General features: G+C 37.0%; 3 protein-coding genes across 3 annotated transcripts; 1 reads left to right on the forward strand and 2 right to left on the reverse strand.

The window, feature by feature from the left end:
• Window positions 1-4,881: 4,881 nt before the first annotated feature.
• On the forward strand, window positions 4,882-5,583 carry LOTGIDRAFT_157537 (hypothetical protein; the record flags this gene model as incomplete). The annotated part of the gene is made up of 1 exon (XM_009049747.1): window positions 4,882-5,583. The coding sequence occupies one exon, from the start codon at window positions 4,882-4,884 to the stop codon at window positions 5,581-5,583; it is 702 nt and encodes a 233-aa protein (XP_009047995.1).
• A 3,277-nt stretch (window positions 5,584-8,860) lies between these two features.
• Window positions 8,861-10,822, reverse strand: LOTGIDRAFT_157538 (hypothetical protein; the record flags this gene model as incomplete). The annotated part of the gene is made up of 2 exons (XM_009049748.1): window positions 8,861-8,877; window positions 10,384-10,822. 2 exons carry the CDS (start codon window positions 10,820-10,822, stop codon window positions 8,861-8,863), a joined length of 456 nt encoding a protein of 151 aa, XP_009047996.1.
• Window positions 10,823-14,227: 3,405 nt separating this feature from the next.
• On the reverse strand, window positions 14,228-14,731 carry LOTGIDRAFT_157539 (hypothetical protein; the record flags this gene model as incomplete). The annotated part of the gene is made up of 1 exon (XM_009049749.1): window positions 14,228-14,731. One exon carries the CDS (start codon window positions 14,729-14,731, stop codon window positions 14,228-14,230), a length of 504 nt encoding a protein of 167 aa, XP_009047997.1.
• Window positions 14,732-17,222: the final 2,491 nt, after the last annotated feature.

Consider the following 17,222-nt stretch of genomic DNA (forward strand, 5'->3'; position numbering starts at 1 on the left):
AAAAGGGACAATTCTTCACGGATTTTGGCGAAACTTGTTGTGAGTGTTTGTAATCACCCAAGGATGAACCCTATTGAAAATCAGAAAATCGAAAAATATTTAGTATGAGTTATTGCCCTTGTTCTTGAAAACGTGTTTAATTTTTAGCTTGTAAACACTCTAGAAGGGACAATTCTTGACGGATTTTGACGAAACTTGGTTTTATTATTCAGTCCCGCGCTGAAGATTGAATATTTGCCTTCTAGAGTTTTCACGAGCTAAAAATTGAACACTTTCTCAAGAACAAGGGCAATAACTCACACTCAATATTATTCAGTATCGCCCTAAAGAGTTTATAAGATATGTATGATTGAAGGTTGAATATTTCATACTGATGATTGTTACTGTACTGCTAAATATCTTTATTCAAAATTAAAGCTGCCAGTGGGCGTATATTACCTTAGCTTTCTTTTCTTTTCCGATTTCCTTGTGGTCATAGGTAAGTATTGTTGACATTCAGGAGTTGAGACAACTTTAAACCCTATTCTAATTGTGGAAAGGATATGAATGTGATTGATTTGATGACCACCCTCAATGCTGCTCGTCTTGGGGCTCTGACAAATGGTCAGTCATTCAAAAAATGATTGATAACACTAAATCTAAGAATAAAAACCCTACTAGTACGGTAACAACTGCTTCTGTGTTGGATTCATGTAGTGATGAACCTAGACAAAGTAGTTCCAGTCAACAAATGGAATTCTCCTTGAGGGATGAACATATTCCAGTTGACGGCTTTCAGTCATCAGATCTCCCTTCAAATCCGCCCACTCAACCTTCGCCAATGGACCAAGATTTATTACAATCTCTTCTCTGATAGTGTTGATAAGAAACTCGATCAAAGGGTCAGTAAGCCATCTTCCCGAGCAGAGAGAAAAACTGAACAGGCTAAGAAACGCTTTGATAAATTCAGTTCAAACCGAGGAAATCCAGACTCTAATTCTCTGAGTCTGGTTTTGAATCTGTTCACGGGGGTCCGTTTGAGGTATTGGAGATCCCTCTGAAAGCCTCGGTGCAGTTTCAAATTCAGATAATTCCTCAGAGGTACTTTCAAATTCTCAGAACATTCGAGAGACTGATTGGGATAGCTTTGTACATAAAACGGCACTGGTTCTTCACATTGATTGTGGTGAGTGTCAGAAAGGCGAGGAGCATAAGTCCTATATTACTGGTAGACTGTTGAGCACGTCTCACACCAAGTCGGCTAGATGCCTTCTCCCTCCAGAGGGCTCTGTTCTTGATGCCCTGCATGATGTAGATGCAGAGGTTGGAAAGAGAAAGGTTCGTATATACAAAGCCGCAGATGACTCCATTTAGACGACAGAGGATAGATTGTTATATCAACCCTGTATTGGTTCTGAGTTGTTTAGTGGAAAATTCTTTGAATTGTTACAGTGTTGAAAACATTCGTGATGCTAAGGAGACTCAACACCTCCTTCTGAATACTAGTGGACAGAATTCGCAGAGTAACGTTCATTTTTAATCTAATGCTAATAAGTCATTTGTTAAGAGGAGAGAGGCACCACCTATGGAAAATTCCTCTAAATCATCTTCCTGGTCTTCAAATGGTAGAAGAAGGAATGAGTCTCCCGACAATTACTCTCATAATGCTGGTACTCACTCTAAAAATAAGAGAGAGGATAGATTTAAACGTCAGGATTTTCCCTCATCACGGGGGAGGGGTCAGTGATTTCGGAAGAAGTAAATTTTCATTCCATTTTAGAGATCCTAGAGATCATTTATCCATAATCAATTCACTTATTTAAGGCTGTTTGATGATAAAAATCTTAATTTTTGTAGAGCACTTGCACACACCTTCTATCAATCCGCAATCTTTTTTCTTTTTCTTTAGGTGTATTTATTTTCTTTTTCTTTAGGTGTATTTATTACACTATTTGCTATCTTGTATGCGGATGGCACTGTCCTGTTCTGAGAAAGTGAATTAGAATTACAAGCTGCGTTCAACTCCATGTTAGAATATTGTACACACTAGAAATTAATTCAACAAAAACTAAAACTATTGTATTTCCGAAATAAGGAATACACCTAAAATTACGTATGGATATGTTGAAATAGAAACCGTTCATGAATATGCTTATCTTGGTATACTTTTTAATTTTAACGGTTCTTTTGTCAAGGCCAAGAAAAAACTTCATAGCAAAGCATCTTCAGCAATGTTTTCACTATTACAAAAAGATCTTAAATTAAATCTCGATGTAGATACACAGATGCATGTGTTCAATTGCCTTGTAGTACCTATTGCCCTGTATGGTTGCGAAATATGGGAATCCACTGATAACAAACTGTTAGAAAGACTTCAACTGAGATTTTGTAAATATTTACTGAATGTTAAAACTTCTACCCCAAATGTCATGGTCTATGGTGAGCTTGGTGTATATCCTTTGCAAATTTATATAATAGGATAGAATGGTTAATTACTGGTATAATCTTATAACTGGTCCTAGATCTATAAGCGCTTGTGAACTGTTGACGCTCTGTATACATCATACATGATTGAACTACATAAAAGGCACTTTAGACAGTGCCGGGTTGTCTTATATTTGGGACACCCAAGCCTGTGATATTAATGTTAAGTGGTTGAAACAATTTTTACTGCTAAGGCTAAAGGATCAATATCAGCAAAAATGGAGTAACACTGTACATAATTCAAGCAAATGCTTAAATTATCAGATATTTAAATCCCCGTTCAACTTTGAACATTACCTAATTGATTTACCTCTGAAGTACAGACAATACTTTAGTAAATTTAGTTGTCGAAGTCATAGACTTCCAATTGAAGCCGGGGTTTTACATAAATAAACTAGAAAAAAATTTGCTTTCTCTGCAATGAAGATGAAGTAGGCGATGATTTCCATTACATTTTCAAATGCCAAATCCTCAAGAACGAACGTAGTAAATTTGTGAAAAGTTATTACCTGAATTGTCCTTCAGCTATCAATAGTGATGGGCAATCGGAAGAAAAAATAATCGATTAATCGAAATAATCGGAGAGGCATAAGCGATTATGTAATCGATTAATTATCGAAGCACGCCCTATTTAATGAACATGTTTTAAGGCTTTATATTTAATTTCATAGTTGTTTTGTTAATTGTGATAGGTTTGATGCAGGTACACTGTAAGTCAACACTTGCATACCAGTTTTTTGCTCTATGGATCGAAATTACACATCAGTTTAAAATTTTGTGGAGTATAAGCACTTTTTAACGATGTAGAATTCTTGCTATTAATTAAGTACTTTTAATGAAAGTAATACGTATTGTTATAAAAACAACTTTAATTCTTGAATTGTAATTTTATTACTAGTACAAAAAATAAATACAACAGTAGTAGCCTATTTTTAACATCAAACTACAGGCTATGCACGTTAAAGATCCCTCGGCAGTTGGAAATCGAAAAAGAGCAGGCTAATGCCACTGTCCTGGCAAAATTTCCCTCACTGCACCTTGCATGGCGTTGCCGTCTTCATTAGCCCACATGGTGCAGAAAAGTTGACGTAAAACTCCATTCATTTCATTTTATTTCTTTAACATCAAATGTATTCTTATATCCATTAACCTACTTAAAGTACAGATTACACAAACAATAACATCTACTCAAACACTCGCCATTCATTTCAATGTTCAAAAAACTTAAGCGATATCGATGATTATTTATATGCAAGCACATTCGGGGTATATTCTTTAAGTAGTTATTATTTTGTTAGGTATCTTGTTACCTACCATATTGCCCTAAATATGTTTGAAAAAGACATCTCCGGTCGAAGCGTTATGTCACATTATTGCATATCATCTTATATATTATTACTACCTTCTGAAGACAGTAAGCCCAAAATTGAATTTATTTTCTCTCATTAACAAGTAGGCCTATCGAAAATATTATAAATTTTCAATTACATGTTATCTGTCTTGAAATGTCTTGGGGTTAATAGAAATGTAATGTTTGGAAATTTTATAATTGAAATAAACACATCCATTAATTTTCGGTGAAACTGACTTTTCGAAACTGAAAATTTCCCTCTGTAAAATCATGTTTATATCACTATCTATACCTTACCTGCATCTTAACTATTTGCACTATTCCCGGAACGACACATCGAACGCCCGATAAAACTTTCCTACGAGTTACCTCCCTCTGCCACTAACTCAGTTTATTTTCGGGCGCCATCTTTCTCGGTCACGTTTGGTGAGCTAAGAAGATTTTTCATCGATATAAGTCCGTTTTGGATAAGTAATCTTACTTTTTTCTTTTCCGATTTCCTTGTTGTGATCATCGGTAAGTATTGTTGACATTCAGGAGTTGTGACAACTTCTTGAGCTATTTTCTGGGCCGAAGTTTTGATGACTTCTCGCTGGCCACACTTTCGAGCAACGAGTTTCATAAGACCACTTGATTTCTCTTTCTCGTGAGGAAATCATGTCCCTATCTTCTGCGGACAACTTTAAATCCTGTTCCGATTGTGGAAAGGATATGAATGTGATTGATTTGATGACCACCCTCAATGCTGGCCTCGTCGTGGTTGTAACCGATCATCGTCGTGTTTATTCTGCTCGTCTTGGGGTTCTGACAAATGGTCAGTCATTCATAAAATGATTGATAAAACTAAATCTAAGAATAATATCCCTACTAGTACGGTAACAACTGCTTCTGTGTTGGATTCATGTAGTGATGAACCTAGACAAAGTAGGTCCAGTCTACAAATGGAATTCTCCTTGAGGGATGAACATATTCCACTTGTCAGCTTTCAGTGATCAGATCCCTCTTTGAAAGGGAGCAAGAATGACCATTCTTCATTGGCTTTAAATCCGCCCACTCAACCTTCGCCAATGGACCAAGGTTTATTACAATCTCTTCTCAGAGCGGTCTCTGATTGTGTTGATAAGAAACTCGATCATTTTACTCAAACGGTCAGTAAGCCATCTTCCCGAGCAGAGAGACAAACTGAACAGGCTAAGAAACGCTTTGATAAAGGCAGTTCAAACCGAGGAAATCCAGACTCTAATTCTCGGTCTGATTTTGAATCTGTTCACGGGGGTCCCGTTTTAAGTATTGGAGATTCCTCTGAAAGCCTCGCTGCAGTTTCAAATGCAGATAATTCCTCAGACGTACTTTCAAATTCTCAGAACACTCATATTCGAGAGACTGATTGGGATAGCTTTGTACGTAAAATGGCACTGGTTCTTAACATTGATTGTGGTGAGTGTCAGAAAGGCGAGGAGCATAAGTCCTATATTACTGGTAGACTCTTAGACACGTCTCACACCAAGTCGGCTAGATTCCTTCTCCCTCTAGAGGGCTCTGTTCTTGATGCCCTGCATGATGTAGATGCAGAGGTTGGAAAGAGAAAGGTTCGTATATACAAAGCCGCAGATGACTCTCGGTACAAGGTTTCTACCGATCATTTTAAGAAGTTCTGTTGTATCCCTCATTTAGATGAAAATATTGCAGAAGAGTTGTCTTCCCAATCAGCCACTAAGTCAGGTCTTACACCTCATGGTCAAGGAAAGAGAGTTAAATTACAAAATTAACAGGCCAGAGCAAGAAATGGCGACTTTGTTAAGATTGACTCAGAGGCTCGCCTTTTACTGAGGGAGATTTCTTACGGATCTCTTATGGTTTCATATCTTGATAAGTTGCCAAATGATGATGATTTAAGGACTGAGGCTCTTCGGGCTATGATTGATATTTTCAGGTCCATGGCAGATGTCACTTCTTGGATCATTACCACTTCCATATTAGCTAGACGTTCTATATATTTGAATGAATTTTCATTTAGACGACAGAGGATAGATTGTTATATCAGCCCTTTATTGGTTCTGAGTTGTTTAGTCGAAAATTCTTTGAATTGTTACAGTGCTGAAAACATTCGTGATGCTAAGGAGACTCAACACCTCCTTCTGAATACTAGTGGACAGAATTCGCAGAGTAACGTTCATTTTAAATCTAATGCTAATAAGTCATTTTTTAAGAGGAGAGAGGCGCCACCATTAAAATTCCTCTAAATCATCTTCCTGGTCTTTAAATGGTAGAAGAAGGAATGAGTCTTCTGACAATTACTCTCATAATGCTGGTACTCTAAAAATAAGAGAGAGTATAGATTTAAACGCCAGGATTTCCCTCATCACGGGGGAGGGGTCAGCGGTTTCGGAAGAAGTAAATGTTCAAAAGAGTTTAGAATTGGTTTCATACCTCCAGGTCTGGTTTCTTTATTTCATCCAAGTTGGCAAGAGATCACCACAGATCAGTGGGTCTTAAACGTAGTTCAAGAGGGACTTCGTCTATGTTTTCACAAAAACCCTCCATGGACCGGAGTAAGGCATACTCCTTTACAGGATTTGACAAAGCGTTCAGTTATTTTAGGAGAAGTAAAGGCTTTGTTAGCAAAATCTGCTATAGAGCTAGTTCTGTCAGACCAAGTAGGTCTGGGATATTACAGCACCTTCTTCGTAGTACTAAGGAAGGACGGGGGACTCCGTCCAATTCTAAACCTGAAATATCTAAACCTTTACCTAAATGTACCTCATTTCAAAATGGAAACTCTAGGCTCCGTTATACAAGCCCTAGAACCCAACGATTGGGTGGCATCCTTGGATCTAACAGATGCATATCTGCACATTCCGATCTACCCTCCTCACAGGCAGTATCTAAGGTTCTGTGTCAACGGGGCCCATTTCCAGTTCTCGACAGTGCCCTTTGGTCTAGCCATAGCCCCTCGGGTATTTACGAAGGTGATGGCAGTCATAGGAAGAGTTTTTTTTATTTCTTTACCTGGACGATTGGTTAATGAGAGCCGCTCAGCGTCAGATTCTAACAGAGAGCGTAGAATATACAATGAAATTGCTACACAGTCTAGGCCTTCTAATCAATTACAAGAAATCTGTTCTGACTCCTTGTCAGAAGATAGAATATCTTGGAGCAACATTCAATCTCCAAGGGGTAATTTACCCGACAGAGGATCGCTTCAACTCACTCAAAGAAATAATCTTATTGTTCATGAAGAGCTTCCGAATACAGGCCCATGTTTTTTTGCGCTTGCTGGGACTCATGGCTGCTTGTATAGAACTGGTGCCTTGGGCGAGGATATATATGAGACCAATTCAATTCTGTCTTCTAGCTCAATGGAGACCACACGCTGAGAGCCATCTGAATCAGATATTTATAACCCCCAATTTAGGCACTCATCTTCAGTGGTGGACAAACCGTGAAACCCTTTTCCGCGGCATTCCATTGTCAGGCAATCCTGTTCAGGTGTCAGTGTGAACAGATGCCAGTTGCTTTGGATGGGGGGCACACACAAGAAGGGTTCAGGAGTTTAGGACTTCTTAGAGAGGCAGAAACACACCAATTGGCTATAACTGTAAGCAGTTTTCAAAGCTCTTCAGCACTTCCTTCATTTATTCAAGGAGAAACATGTCTTGGTACACACAGACAACTCCACAGTAGTAGCCTACATCAACAAACAGGGAGGCACTCCATCTCCAGAGTTGTGTATGCTTGTTTGGGAAATGCTCCATCGGTGTATGGATCAGGGCATTACCGTTTCTGCAGCCCACATTCCTGATCAGAGGAATGTTCTAGCAGACAGCCTGTCTCGAGGAGCCTGTCTACACCGTCAAGTAGTGAGAATGATATTCGATCACATGGGTCATCCCAACATAGATCTTTTTGCAACCAATCAAAATACTCAGCTTCCAGTGTTTTGTTCTCCGTACCCACACCCTCAAACGTGGGCTTACGAATTTCTGTCGATTCTGTGGGAGGGAATGAGCGCTTATGCCTTTCCCCCACCAGTGTTGGTTCCAAAAGTCATAGCCAAGGTGAAATCAGAAAATTGTATTCTGATTCTAATAGCTCCCATGTCAAATGTCAATATAATACCTTAATGGGATATCGTTCAGCCATTGCTTCATTTCATAAAGGTTTTAAGGATAATAGAGATGGTACAGTCCCTACAAACTCTGATTTATCTAAGTTGATAAAGGGAATTTTTAATTCATCACTACCTGTTCCTTCCTAATTGGGATTTACCATTAGTACTTTGGAGTCTATGTGAAGAACGCCTTTTGAACCTTTGTCTTCTATAAGCTTGAAGTTTTTGACATGGAAGGCAGTTTTCCTTGTGGCCTTGGCCACTGCATCTAGAGTTAGTGAATTTCAAGCCCTGAGTTTAGATGATTCTTACTTTCGTATAGAAAGATCAGGCATTAGATTATTGCCAAACATGAGGTTTTTGGCGAAAACACAAAGAATAGGGAAGATAGATAAAGGATCCTATATTTATACCCAATTTCGATAATCTGGCTGCAGATCCTAAAGATTTGTTACTCTGCTTTTGTCGAGCATTGAAACAGTACATTAAACGAACAAGATGTCTTCGGTCTGAAGAATCTTAGCTTTTATTACTTACCAAGAATACCAAGAAGGTTTTCATAAGGGTGCTTCCAAGAATTCAATTTCAAGATGGATAGTTAGTCTTTTTAAGTATGTTTACGATGCGTCTGATAAAGAATTATCGCATTATCGAGCTCACGATATAAGAAGATTATCTACATCATGGGCACTCTTTAAAACCCTTTATTTGGCAAGACATGTTTTTATCATTGAAAAATTCAAATTTTTGGCATATAGTATACTTATAGGACATCAAAAATGCGAGAAAATTTTTTTTTTTTGCCCCACCCCATCCTTCTCTGAATTGTTGAAATTTGGCATCATTTGCAATTTAGGGAAAGAATTTTCGCAAATCATCCCCAAAACAAACTAAATGAAAAAAGTAAGGCATAGATATTAATAAGTTTTAATTCGTTAAAATTGATGAAATACTGAAAATACATGGTATATCAAGTTTAATTAGACAATGAATCAAGCCCATCAGATTCATTTTAAAATTCATTCTTTCAAGATAGGGTATAAATATATGCATAAATGATGCATGAAGACACATGTAGGAGGCTATCATTGAGCATTAACCACAAAACTAGAAAGTCATCACATTACTTGGTATGAAAAGACATAAAACAATTCCTGTCTTTGTTAAGACAGAGATATGTGCGACACTTTGAACATCTGTATTGCGAATACCCGGTTGGACAGAGACGACATCTTCCCTTGTCATTTTCATGCACAGGCCAATGTGCGACCTGGTCATATCTGCTATATGCTAAGGGTCTGGGGACTACAAAACGTCTTATTTTAGACTTCTAGGAAAGGCCTGCCTCTTCTTGGAACCTTGCCCGCAAATTGCAGTCCAAATGCAATTTGTCCCCTAAACTTCTTCAGACTCATATATGTGTTTTTATTGTGATCTCTCCTGTACAGGAGCCATGCATTGTTCACACACGTCAAGAAGTTGACCAAATACCCTGAGATACCAGCGCTTTGTTTTCAGACCGGTTCTGTACAGGGAAACTAGCATATCTGCAAGGTCAACCCCACCCATATGAACATTATATTGCTTGATAATGTTTGGTGCAGGTACTTTTTCGGTAGATTTTGAAACTTTACTGTACCTTTCCACTGTAGTAACTGGTTCCACCCCAGCATACGAACTGGCAAGTGTTACGACTTTGTTGTCGTACCATTTTACGACCGTGATGCCATTTGCTTGGTCAGTCCTATAGTCATAACTGCCACGACCCTTTTTCATAAGTACCTTGTCATCTGTTATAGATAATTTTCTTTTCCTGTTGGCACGCAACGTGCCAATACAATAAATTTCGTAATTAACTTTTAGGTATTTAATTAATTCAAAGCTGGTAAAGTAATTGTCAAAATAAACCTTGGAATTTTGAGGATCTGCTATTGATCGGCATAGGGAAAATTACAACTTGACCACCATGACCTAATTGCAATTCCTCTGCATTAAAGCAATTATTATCAAAATGTGCTTTATCCAGCGTATGCTATGAAATTATAAATCATACCCGATACACCAGCACGCGTAAAAAAAATTGAAACCCTACTTTTTGGGTTTACTTTTGATATATTGCCTCAAATTCCCAGCGCGTTTGTCTTGTAAGGAATCATCATCTCATCTATAGAGAATTGGACTTCGGGTTCTATGGCCAAAAAATTAGTGCGCACTTTGTTCATGATGGGGCGAACTTTAAAATAACGATCTGTCGAGGTTTCTGCCATAGAATTGTTGTTAAAATGAATATTCCTTCTTAATTTCTGAAATAATTTCAATGACATACCGTCAGCAATTGGTGCAAATCTGGTTTCATATGACCAATAATCTAAATAACATGGACATGTTACAAAACCTATATATAGCAATATTGATACAAAACATTCAATTTCTTTTTTGGTCATATTTACGGAAATACCTGATCTTTGTACAAAATACAAGTTAGTTTGATCTACAATATAATCTATAACTTCATCATCAAAAAGTGTTTTAAAATACTGCAGTGGAGTTAATTCATCATCCCTTGTAGTAAATTGTACATCCTTGCCAATTTCACCAGGAATCAATTTGATCTTGGTCCAAGTCCATTTGTTAACAAGTTGTGTCTTTTTTTGCTTGGATGTAGTAGATTCAATATCCCCAGCAGGCTCATCATCATACAAATCATCCTGGTCATTATCATCATCTGATTGCGCCTCTGGAAGAAAATCTGCATCAACTTGATCTTCGTCAGCTTCGCTATCACTTTCAACTTCATCATCTGAGTTATCTGGTAGAAGTATGGTCTTTGTGGCTTTCCGTTTTCGACCATAAAATGCCCGGGCAATAAAACTGCATGACTTCTCTTCTTCCGACATGCTTTTGAATTCTGAAGCAATAAAATCTCACTGCAGAAATAATAGAGTAATAAAGAATCACCTAACATGTATCTCAACCAATCTGTTTTAATCCCAAAACATTTATAATACATAAAATAACATGTTTGATATGAAGAGGTTCCTTACCTGCACGTTTCCATAAATTGAATATCCTGCATAGCTTTGTTGCCAATTGGCAACAACTATTTTGTAATTTTTTTACCTACCAAAATTTTAATGTTATGAAAAATCTACAAAATTAATTTGATTTCGGTTCCAAATCCCTACTGCAGAAGCCCATTAATTCTCAATCAAAGAATAACAAAAACACGGGTTTGGGAGATCCGGATATTTTATTTGCACACTATAAAATATCAATACAACTTGGGCAATACATATATCGATATTAATGCACAATTCCTCAAACAAAATGCAAATAATATTATTTGATATACATATGCAAATACAAAACATAAGGGTTAGAAAGGGTGGGGGGGGGGGGGGGGATTATTTAACCGCGTGTTATACTTCTGCTAGCGATGACGACGTTCTTGTAAAAACGAAAGTAGATCTGCACGTGCAAAGCAAACCAAATGACGTAACTATATTCTGTTTCAAATACAAACATATTATGCTCTGTTCTAACAATCTGAACAATCACATACTTTAACAATATTCTAATTAACTACGTATTAATAAATCAATCTGTCACTTAATTCTCAATCAAAGAATAACAAAAACACGGGTTTGGGAGATCCGGATATTTTATTTGCACACTATAAAATATCAATTCAACTTGGGCAATACATATATCGATATTAATGCACAATTCTTCCAAACCTCCCAAACACTATTAATTACATATTTTTACCGAAAACCTTCATCATAGAAAACCTTAGGTCCATGGGGATATTAATGTATCTCAAGTAGGCATTAGATTTCCAATCACCATGCAGTTTAATCAATTCCGCAGGAATAGTACAGGCGAAGGCATGGGAGGCTCCCCCTCTACGGAAAGAGTGTCCAGAATATTGAGATGCATCATACCCACAAGCAGATAAGGTGTGTTTTAAAGCTGCAACAAATGTATTATGCGTAAGCATCTTAACAGACTTTCCTACTTAAAAATAAAGGTGCATTCTCTGAAAGACTACCACTGGTTGCTGAAAACATATTTTTTAGAGCCCTAACTGGACACAAGGATCCATTATCATTATTATACAAAATAGGAATTAACAAAACACGTTCATGATTTTGCAAAGTTTTGGTATGTTTTACTTCTAAAGTAAATCCTTCTTCTGTAAAAGTAACAGACGAACGGGTTAAATTACTGTTGCGATTAAACGATTTTACACATTTGGGTACCAAAGAGGATTTACGTAAGAAAGAATAAAAAGCTAACAAAGCAGCAGCCCAAAAAGTTAAATTAAAAGGGGTAGATAAGTCTAATTTATTGTACATCTTGCGCAGGATATCTGGTGTAATAGGTAGTTTGGATTTCCGAGGTTTACCAATGAGTCTATTGACACCTTTTAATAAGGATTTGATCTGAAAATTATCTAAAGGGTTATCCAAATTAGCTTCTATATGAAGTAATCTAATAATATTAATATATCCACAAATGCTAGAGTAAGCAATGTAGCGTAATATAGTACTAGTTGAACATGGAATTGGTTCATAGCCAAAGAATAGGCAAAACCTGAGATAACTCTTTAAGTGCGATCTGTATGTTGCCTTGGTTGACTGCATAAATTGCTAATCTAAAATTGCGCACATCCTGGTCAAGATATCGTTCCTGAGCTGATAATGTGCCTGTGAAATGAAAAGGGCACAAGGGTAAGACATACAGTTTGCAAGGTAAAAAGAGGGATATAAAAGATACTGGTTATAGTCCAACAATATTTTCGCTGCGACCAGGGCGAAATTTTCCTGATCCAACCGAGACAAAGTGTCCGCGACAACGTTGTCTTTAGTAGATATATACTTGGCACATATTGTGATATTTAGGGTTGCCAAGATAGAATATAGTTCACGTAGAAACATTAGTCCAACCGAATTGCGAAGTGTGCCCTTTTTAGGCTGTACATAATACCTGGTTGTCTGTATATACTGTCACACACTTGTTTTCCCATATTAAGGACCACTTCCTGAATGCTATCAAGACAGTTAAAAGTTCTTCTAGATTGATGTGAATGTCTTTGAATTCGGGATAATCTAACTCCCAATTCACATAGAACCAATTTCCGTTATGGAAAGCCGCCCCGCCATTGGTACAGGCGTCCGAGCAAAATGATATTGATGATGAGCAGGAATGTCCGGCTATTAAAACAGTACCGTTAAAGTCACCACACGCCTTTTTTAGCCAGATGATATCCTCTTTAACAGCACTATGTAGGCGTACATGTGAGGGACGTCTTAACGTACACATTAGCTCTATTAACCTACGAATAAAAGGATCTAGACGCCCGTATCAACTTTGCAGCCCAGTTGAGTTTCCCTATTAAATGTTGGAGTTGGCGTTTCGGGACTGATTTCTTGGTTAACCAACAAGACAACTCTGTTTTAATATCTCAAACCTTACATTCAGGGATAGATATTGTCATTGCGATAGAATCAATGGAAACTCCAAGGAAAACTATTGTTTATGCAGGCGGAAAAGTCTTAGACCAATTAATAGTAAATCCAGATAGTTCTATGACGCTGATCAGGTAGTTATAAGCCGCCAAACAATCTTCATAAGTGTCAGCCACAACAATGAAATCATCCAAATAAACGAAAACGTTTTTAAATCCCCTCCGTTTGAGCATTCGGGTGATGCTGTCAGTGATACGTTGAAAAATTGCGGGGGCTGTGGAGGCACCGAAACATAATCTACTATCATACATGGAGGTTGGATGTGTCGTCCCGGAAAATACCCATTTAAGCCCAGTAGCACAAAAATTCGAAGGATGTACTGGAACCGATCTGTACGCATGTGATAAGTCTAACTTTGCACAAAACCCCTGGTGTTTTAACACCGAGCATACCTGGTCTAAAGACGTGTATTTAGTTTTTGTGGAAAAGGCGTAAGAATTGAGGGATTTTCCGAAAGGGCGAGATGCGTCGTGTATTAGCCTAATATTGTCACTGTTAGGTTTGGGTATGGCTCCCAAGGCGCTAATAATTTTTGGTTTTTCTTAACAAATTATATAGTTATTTTGTCGTATTTCTGATAAAATGGTCTCTTCGGTTTTTGATCTGTTAATCAAAGAGCTTTTGTGGTTTCCAAATTCTGCATTCAAAATAACCGTATCACTTATGATTTTAAAGCCGTCACGAATAAATAAAGTTTTTATCACGATCTTTTCTTAGTTCAGATTCCCAAAAATTTCAACAATTAGTTAAAGGGCTTGTTATCATTGGTGGCTATTGCGATATGGCACTATTTCCTTTAGTAATTAGTTTATGGAGATATTTAGGGTGGTTTTGACGACATCCCTCACTTGTAAACACATGACTGAATTTACAGAACCTACGACGACAGCCTGATTCAGTTTGATAATCTCTACAGATATTTTGTCCTTTGGAGTCTTTTGGTATATGTACAGATACTACAGACTTGTTATTTCCTAATGAGGGTCGATTTGTAGGTCGTAAAAAGAAATTAACTCCGTGGAAATCGGGAGTGGCCCATCGAAATTTCTCTTTAGACTGTCGTTCACGGTATCTATGATCAAAGAGCATGACTGAAGGTGTTGAATATATTTGAAAGTATTCACCGATTTCTTCTGTGTATTGCATGTAGTCTAATACGTCACCCATAGAACTTATATCACCCCTTTCCATTAATGATTTGAGAATTCTCATATTAGCGCTGATCCATTGCGGAACAGTTACTTGTTCGGGTTTTACTTTAGCACTTTGTCGCATGAAGAGTGTTGTCCCTCCTCCAGAAGCGGAAACTAATTCGTTTTCGTCGGGGTCATTTGGTATAAGCTTATTGTGTGAAACAAAGTCTTTAATGTACAAAGTTTTCAAACTTGAACACGTACCTTGCTGATTTAACTGGTCATTTTTTTCAACATTCTTTGAATTGGTTCCAAAGAATATACTTGGTTCCGGTTCTATGGGTGTCACTAAAAGTTGAGTTTGCGTCTTTAAAGCCTTCTAACAGGTCAACTCTAATTGAAATCAAAATGCCAGATTTTCTTCTTAAATACACACACCGTTTTATATTTGTTTAATATGTTTTATGTCCAGTTATAATATATGAATAAGCTCTGGGATGGATTGAACCATGTTATATTGTAATCTGAGCTGACGGAAGCATCTAAAAGGTATACCCTCACCTAATTTTCCAACTTTCTTATTTCTTATCAAAATTTCCCCAAACTTAGTATGTATGTGTATAATCAGATTCTAAATTTGATGGTATATCGAATTTACGTAGTGCGCATGCGCATTACCAACTTTCTTATTTCTTATCCGAATTTCATCAAAATTGATCTTTATTAATTTGACATACATTCTCTTATTCTTAGCTAATATACTTTAAACTACACGCACTTTCGCATATTTGCATTTAGAGATGCAGAAAAGTATTTACATCAATGTAATTGCAATAGACCATCGCCATATGTACCTGAATGTCGTAACACGCCCAGCATTAGTACTGTTATTAGAACAGAATATGAATATCCGCCTCAAAATAGTATTGTTAGTCTTTAAATGTCTTTGCTTTGATAAAAAATATGAACATAAGCATACATTATTATGTCTTCAAAATTAGCTTTTACAGAGGCACATTTTCATCCAAATTTGTGACTTTTTGGCGTTGAAATTTCTAGGAAGGAAACGGGTTTCTTCTCAATGTAATCTTACAAAAGAGCACAATTTTATCAACGCAAGACATTCTAAGATTATCAGTACTGTTTTGAGGCTGATATTCCAAAACCCTTAAAAAACATCGAAAAAATTAAAAAAAAAATTAATTTGCTAAAACAATAGTTGGAAATTGAGGGTTTTCTCTTGTAAAACCCCTGTTTATGAGATATCTATACCTACCTGCATCTTAACTATTTGCACTATTCGCGGAACGGCACATCGAACGCCCGATGAAACTTTCCTACGAGTCACCTCCCTCAGCCACTAACTACTTTCGTCCATCAGTTTATTTGAGGATCTTTCTCATACAGAATATATATATTAAAGGCTGAAGGTGAGGAGGCGGAACTGATGCAGGTAGGTATAGATATCTCATAAATAAGGGTTTTACAAGAGAAACCCCTCAGTTTATATCACTATCTATACCTACCTGCATCTTAACTTTTTGCAAATTCAAGAATTTGTAGCAAAAGGTGGTGGAAAGCCTTTAAAGTCCCAAGACTAAGACATCCAAAGAAAAAAAAATATCGCTACTACCCACTTGAACAAGAACAAATCATCTCTTTTGTCTGGAGGCTAGTAAAATAGAAGAATGTGCAAATGATGCTTCTGATGTAGGTACATTCTTCAAATAGAAGCTGGTAAACGTATTTTCACTAGCCCAGTGTGCCGCTTTCAAAATGTTTTGTACAGGTGCACCATTAACCCTTTATTATAATTTGTTGCCAATTTGGCAACATAACAGAAAAGTGACATCTGACTCCATAATCGTTATGTTTATATTGGTATTAGCCTGTATTTGCAACATTGTTCTGATACTATATATATATTTATTGGGGGAAAGTGGGAATTTCCTTTTTAGCACCTGGCTGATTAATTTGCAGGTTTCGTCTGCTAAACAAAAAGTGGTAAGTTACTCATTTTTAATGAAAGACCCTTACTATGCCTGTTTTCACACATAATATTTATGTGACAGATTGATTTATTAATATGTAGTTAATTAGAATATTGTTAAAGTATGTGATTGTTCAGATTGTTAGAACAGAACATAATATGTTTGTATTTGAAACAGAATATAGTTACGTCATTTGGTTTGCTTTGCACGTGCAGATCTACTTTCGTTTTAACAAGAACGTCGTCATCGCTAGCAGAAGTATAACACGCGGTTAAATAATTCTTTTAAAAAGATGTCGGATTTATTTTCTTTCTCAGAATTTATCCAATCAAACTGTTTATCTGTGACACTTATGGAAGCTCTTAAATCAGAGGAATTGCATACCTATGCTGCTTTAGTAAACCTGGCTGATAATTTTGAGGAAGACGTGGCAGGTTTAAAAATTTCACTGGCAGAAAAAGGCCGCCTTCGAAGGGCGTTATCAGAATTTCGTAGCAGAAACCAAACGTTTCCACATTCTCCAGTGAATTCTAAGGACCTTCAAAAGGATAAACAATCTAGCGTCCTAGCTCCCGTATATATTAAGACTTTATAATTAACAACTATTTTATTCAATCTATTTAACTAGTTAGTTAAATACAC

This window comes from Lottia gigantea (genome assembly GCF_000327385.1).
Source record: "Lottia gigantea unplaced genomic scaffold LOTGIsca_14, whole genome shotgun sequence".
NCBI classification, from domain to species: domain Eukaryota; kingdom Metazoa; phylum Mollusca; class Gastropoda; family Lottiidae; genus Lottia; species Lottia gigantea.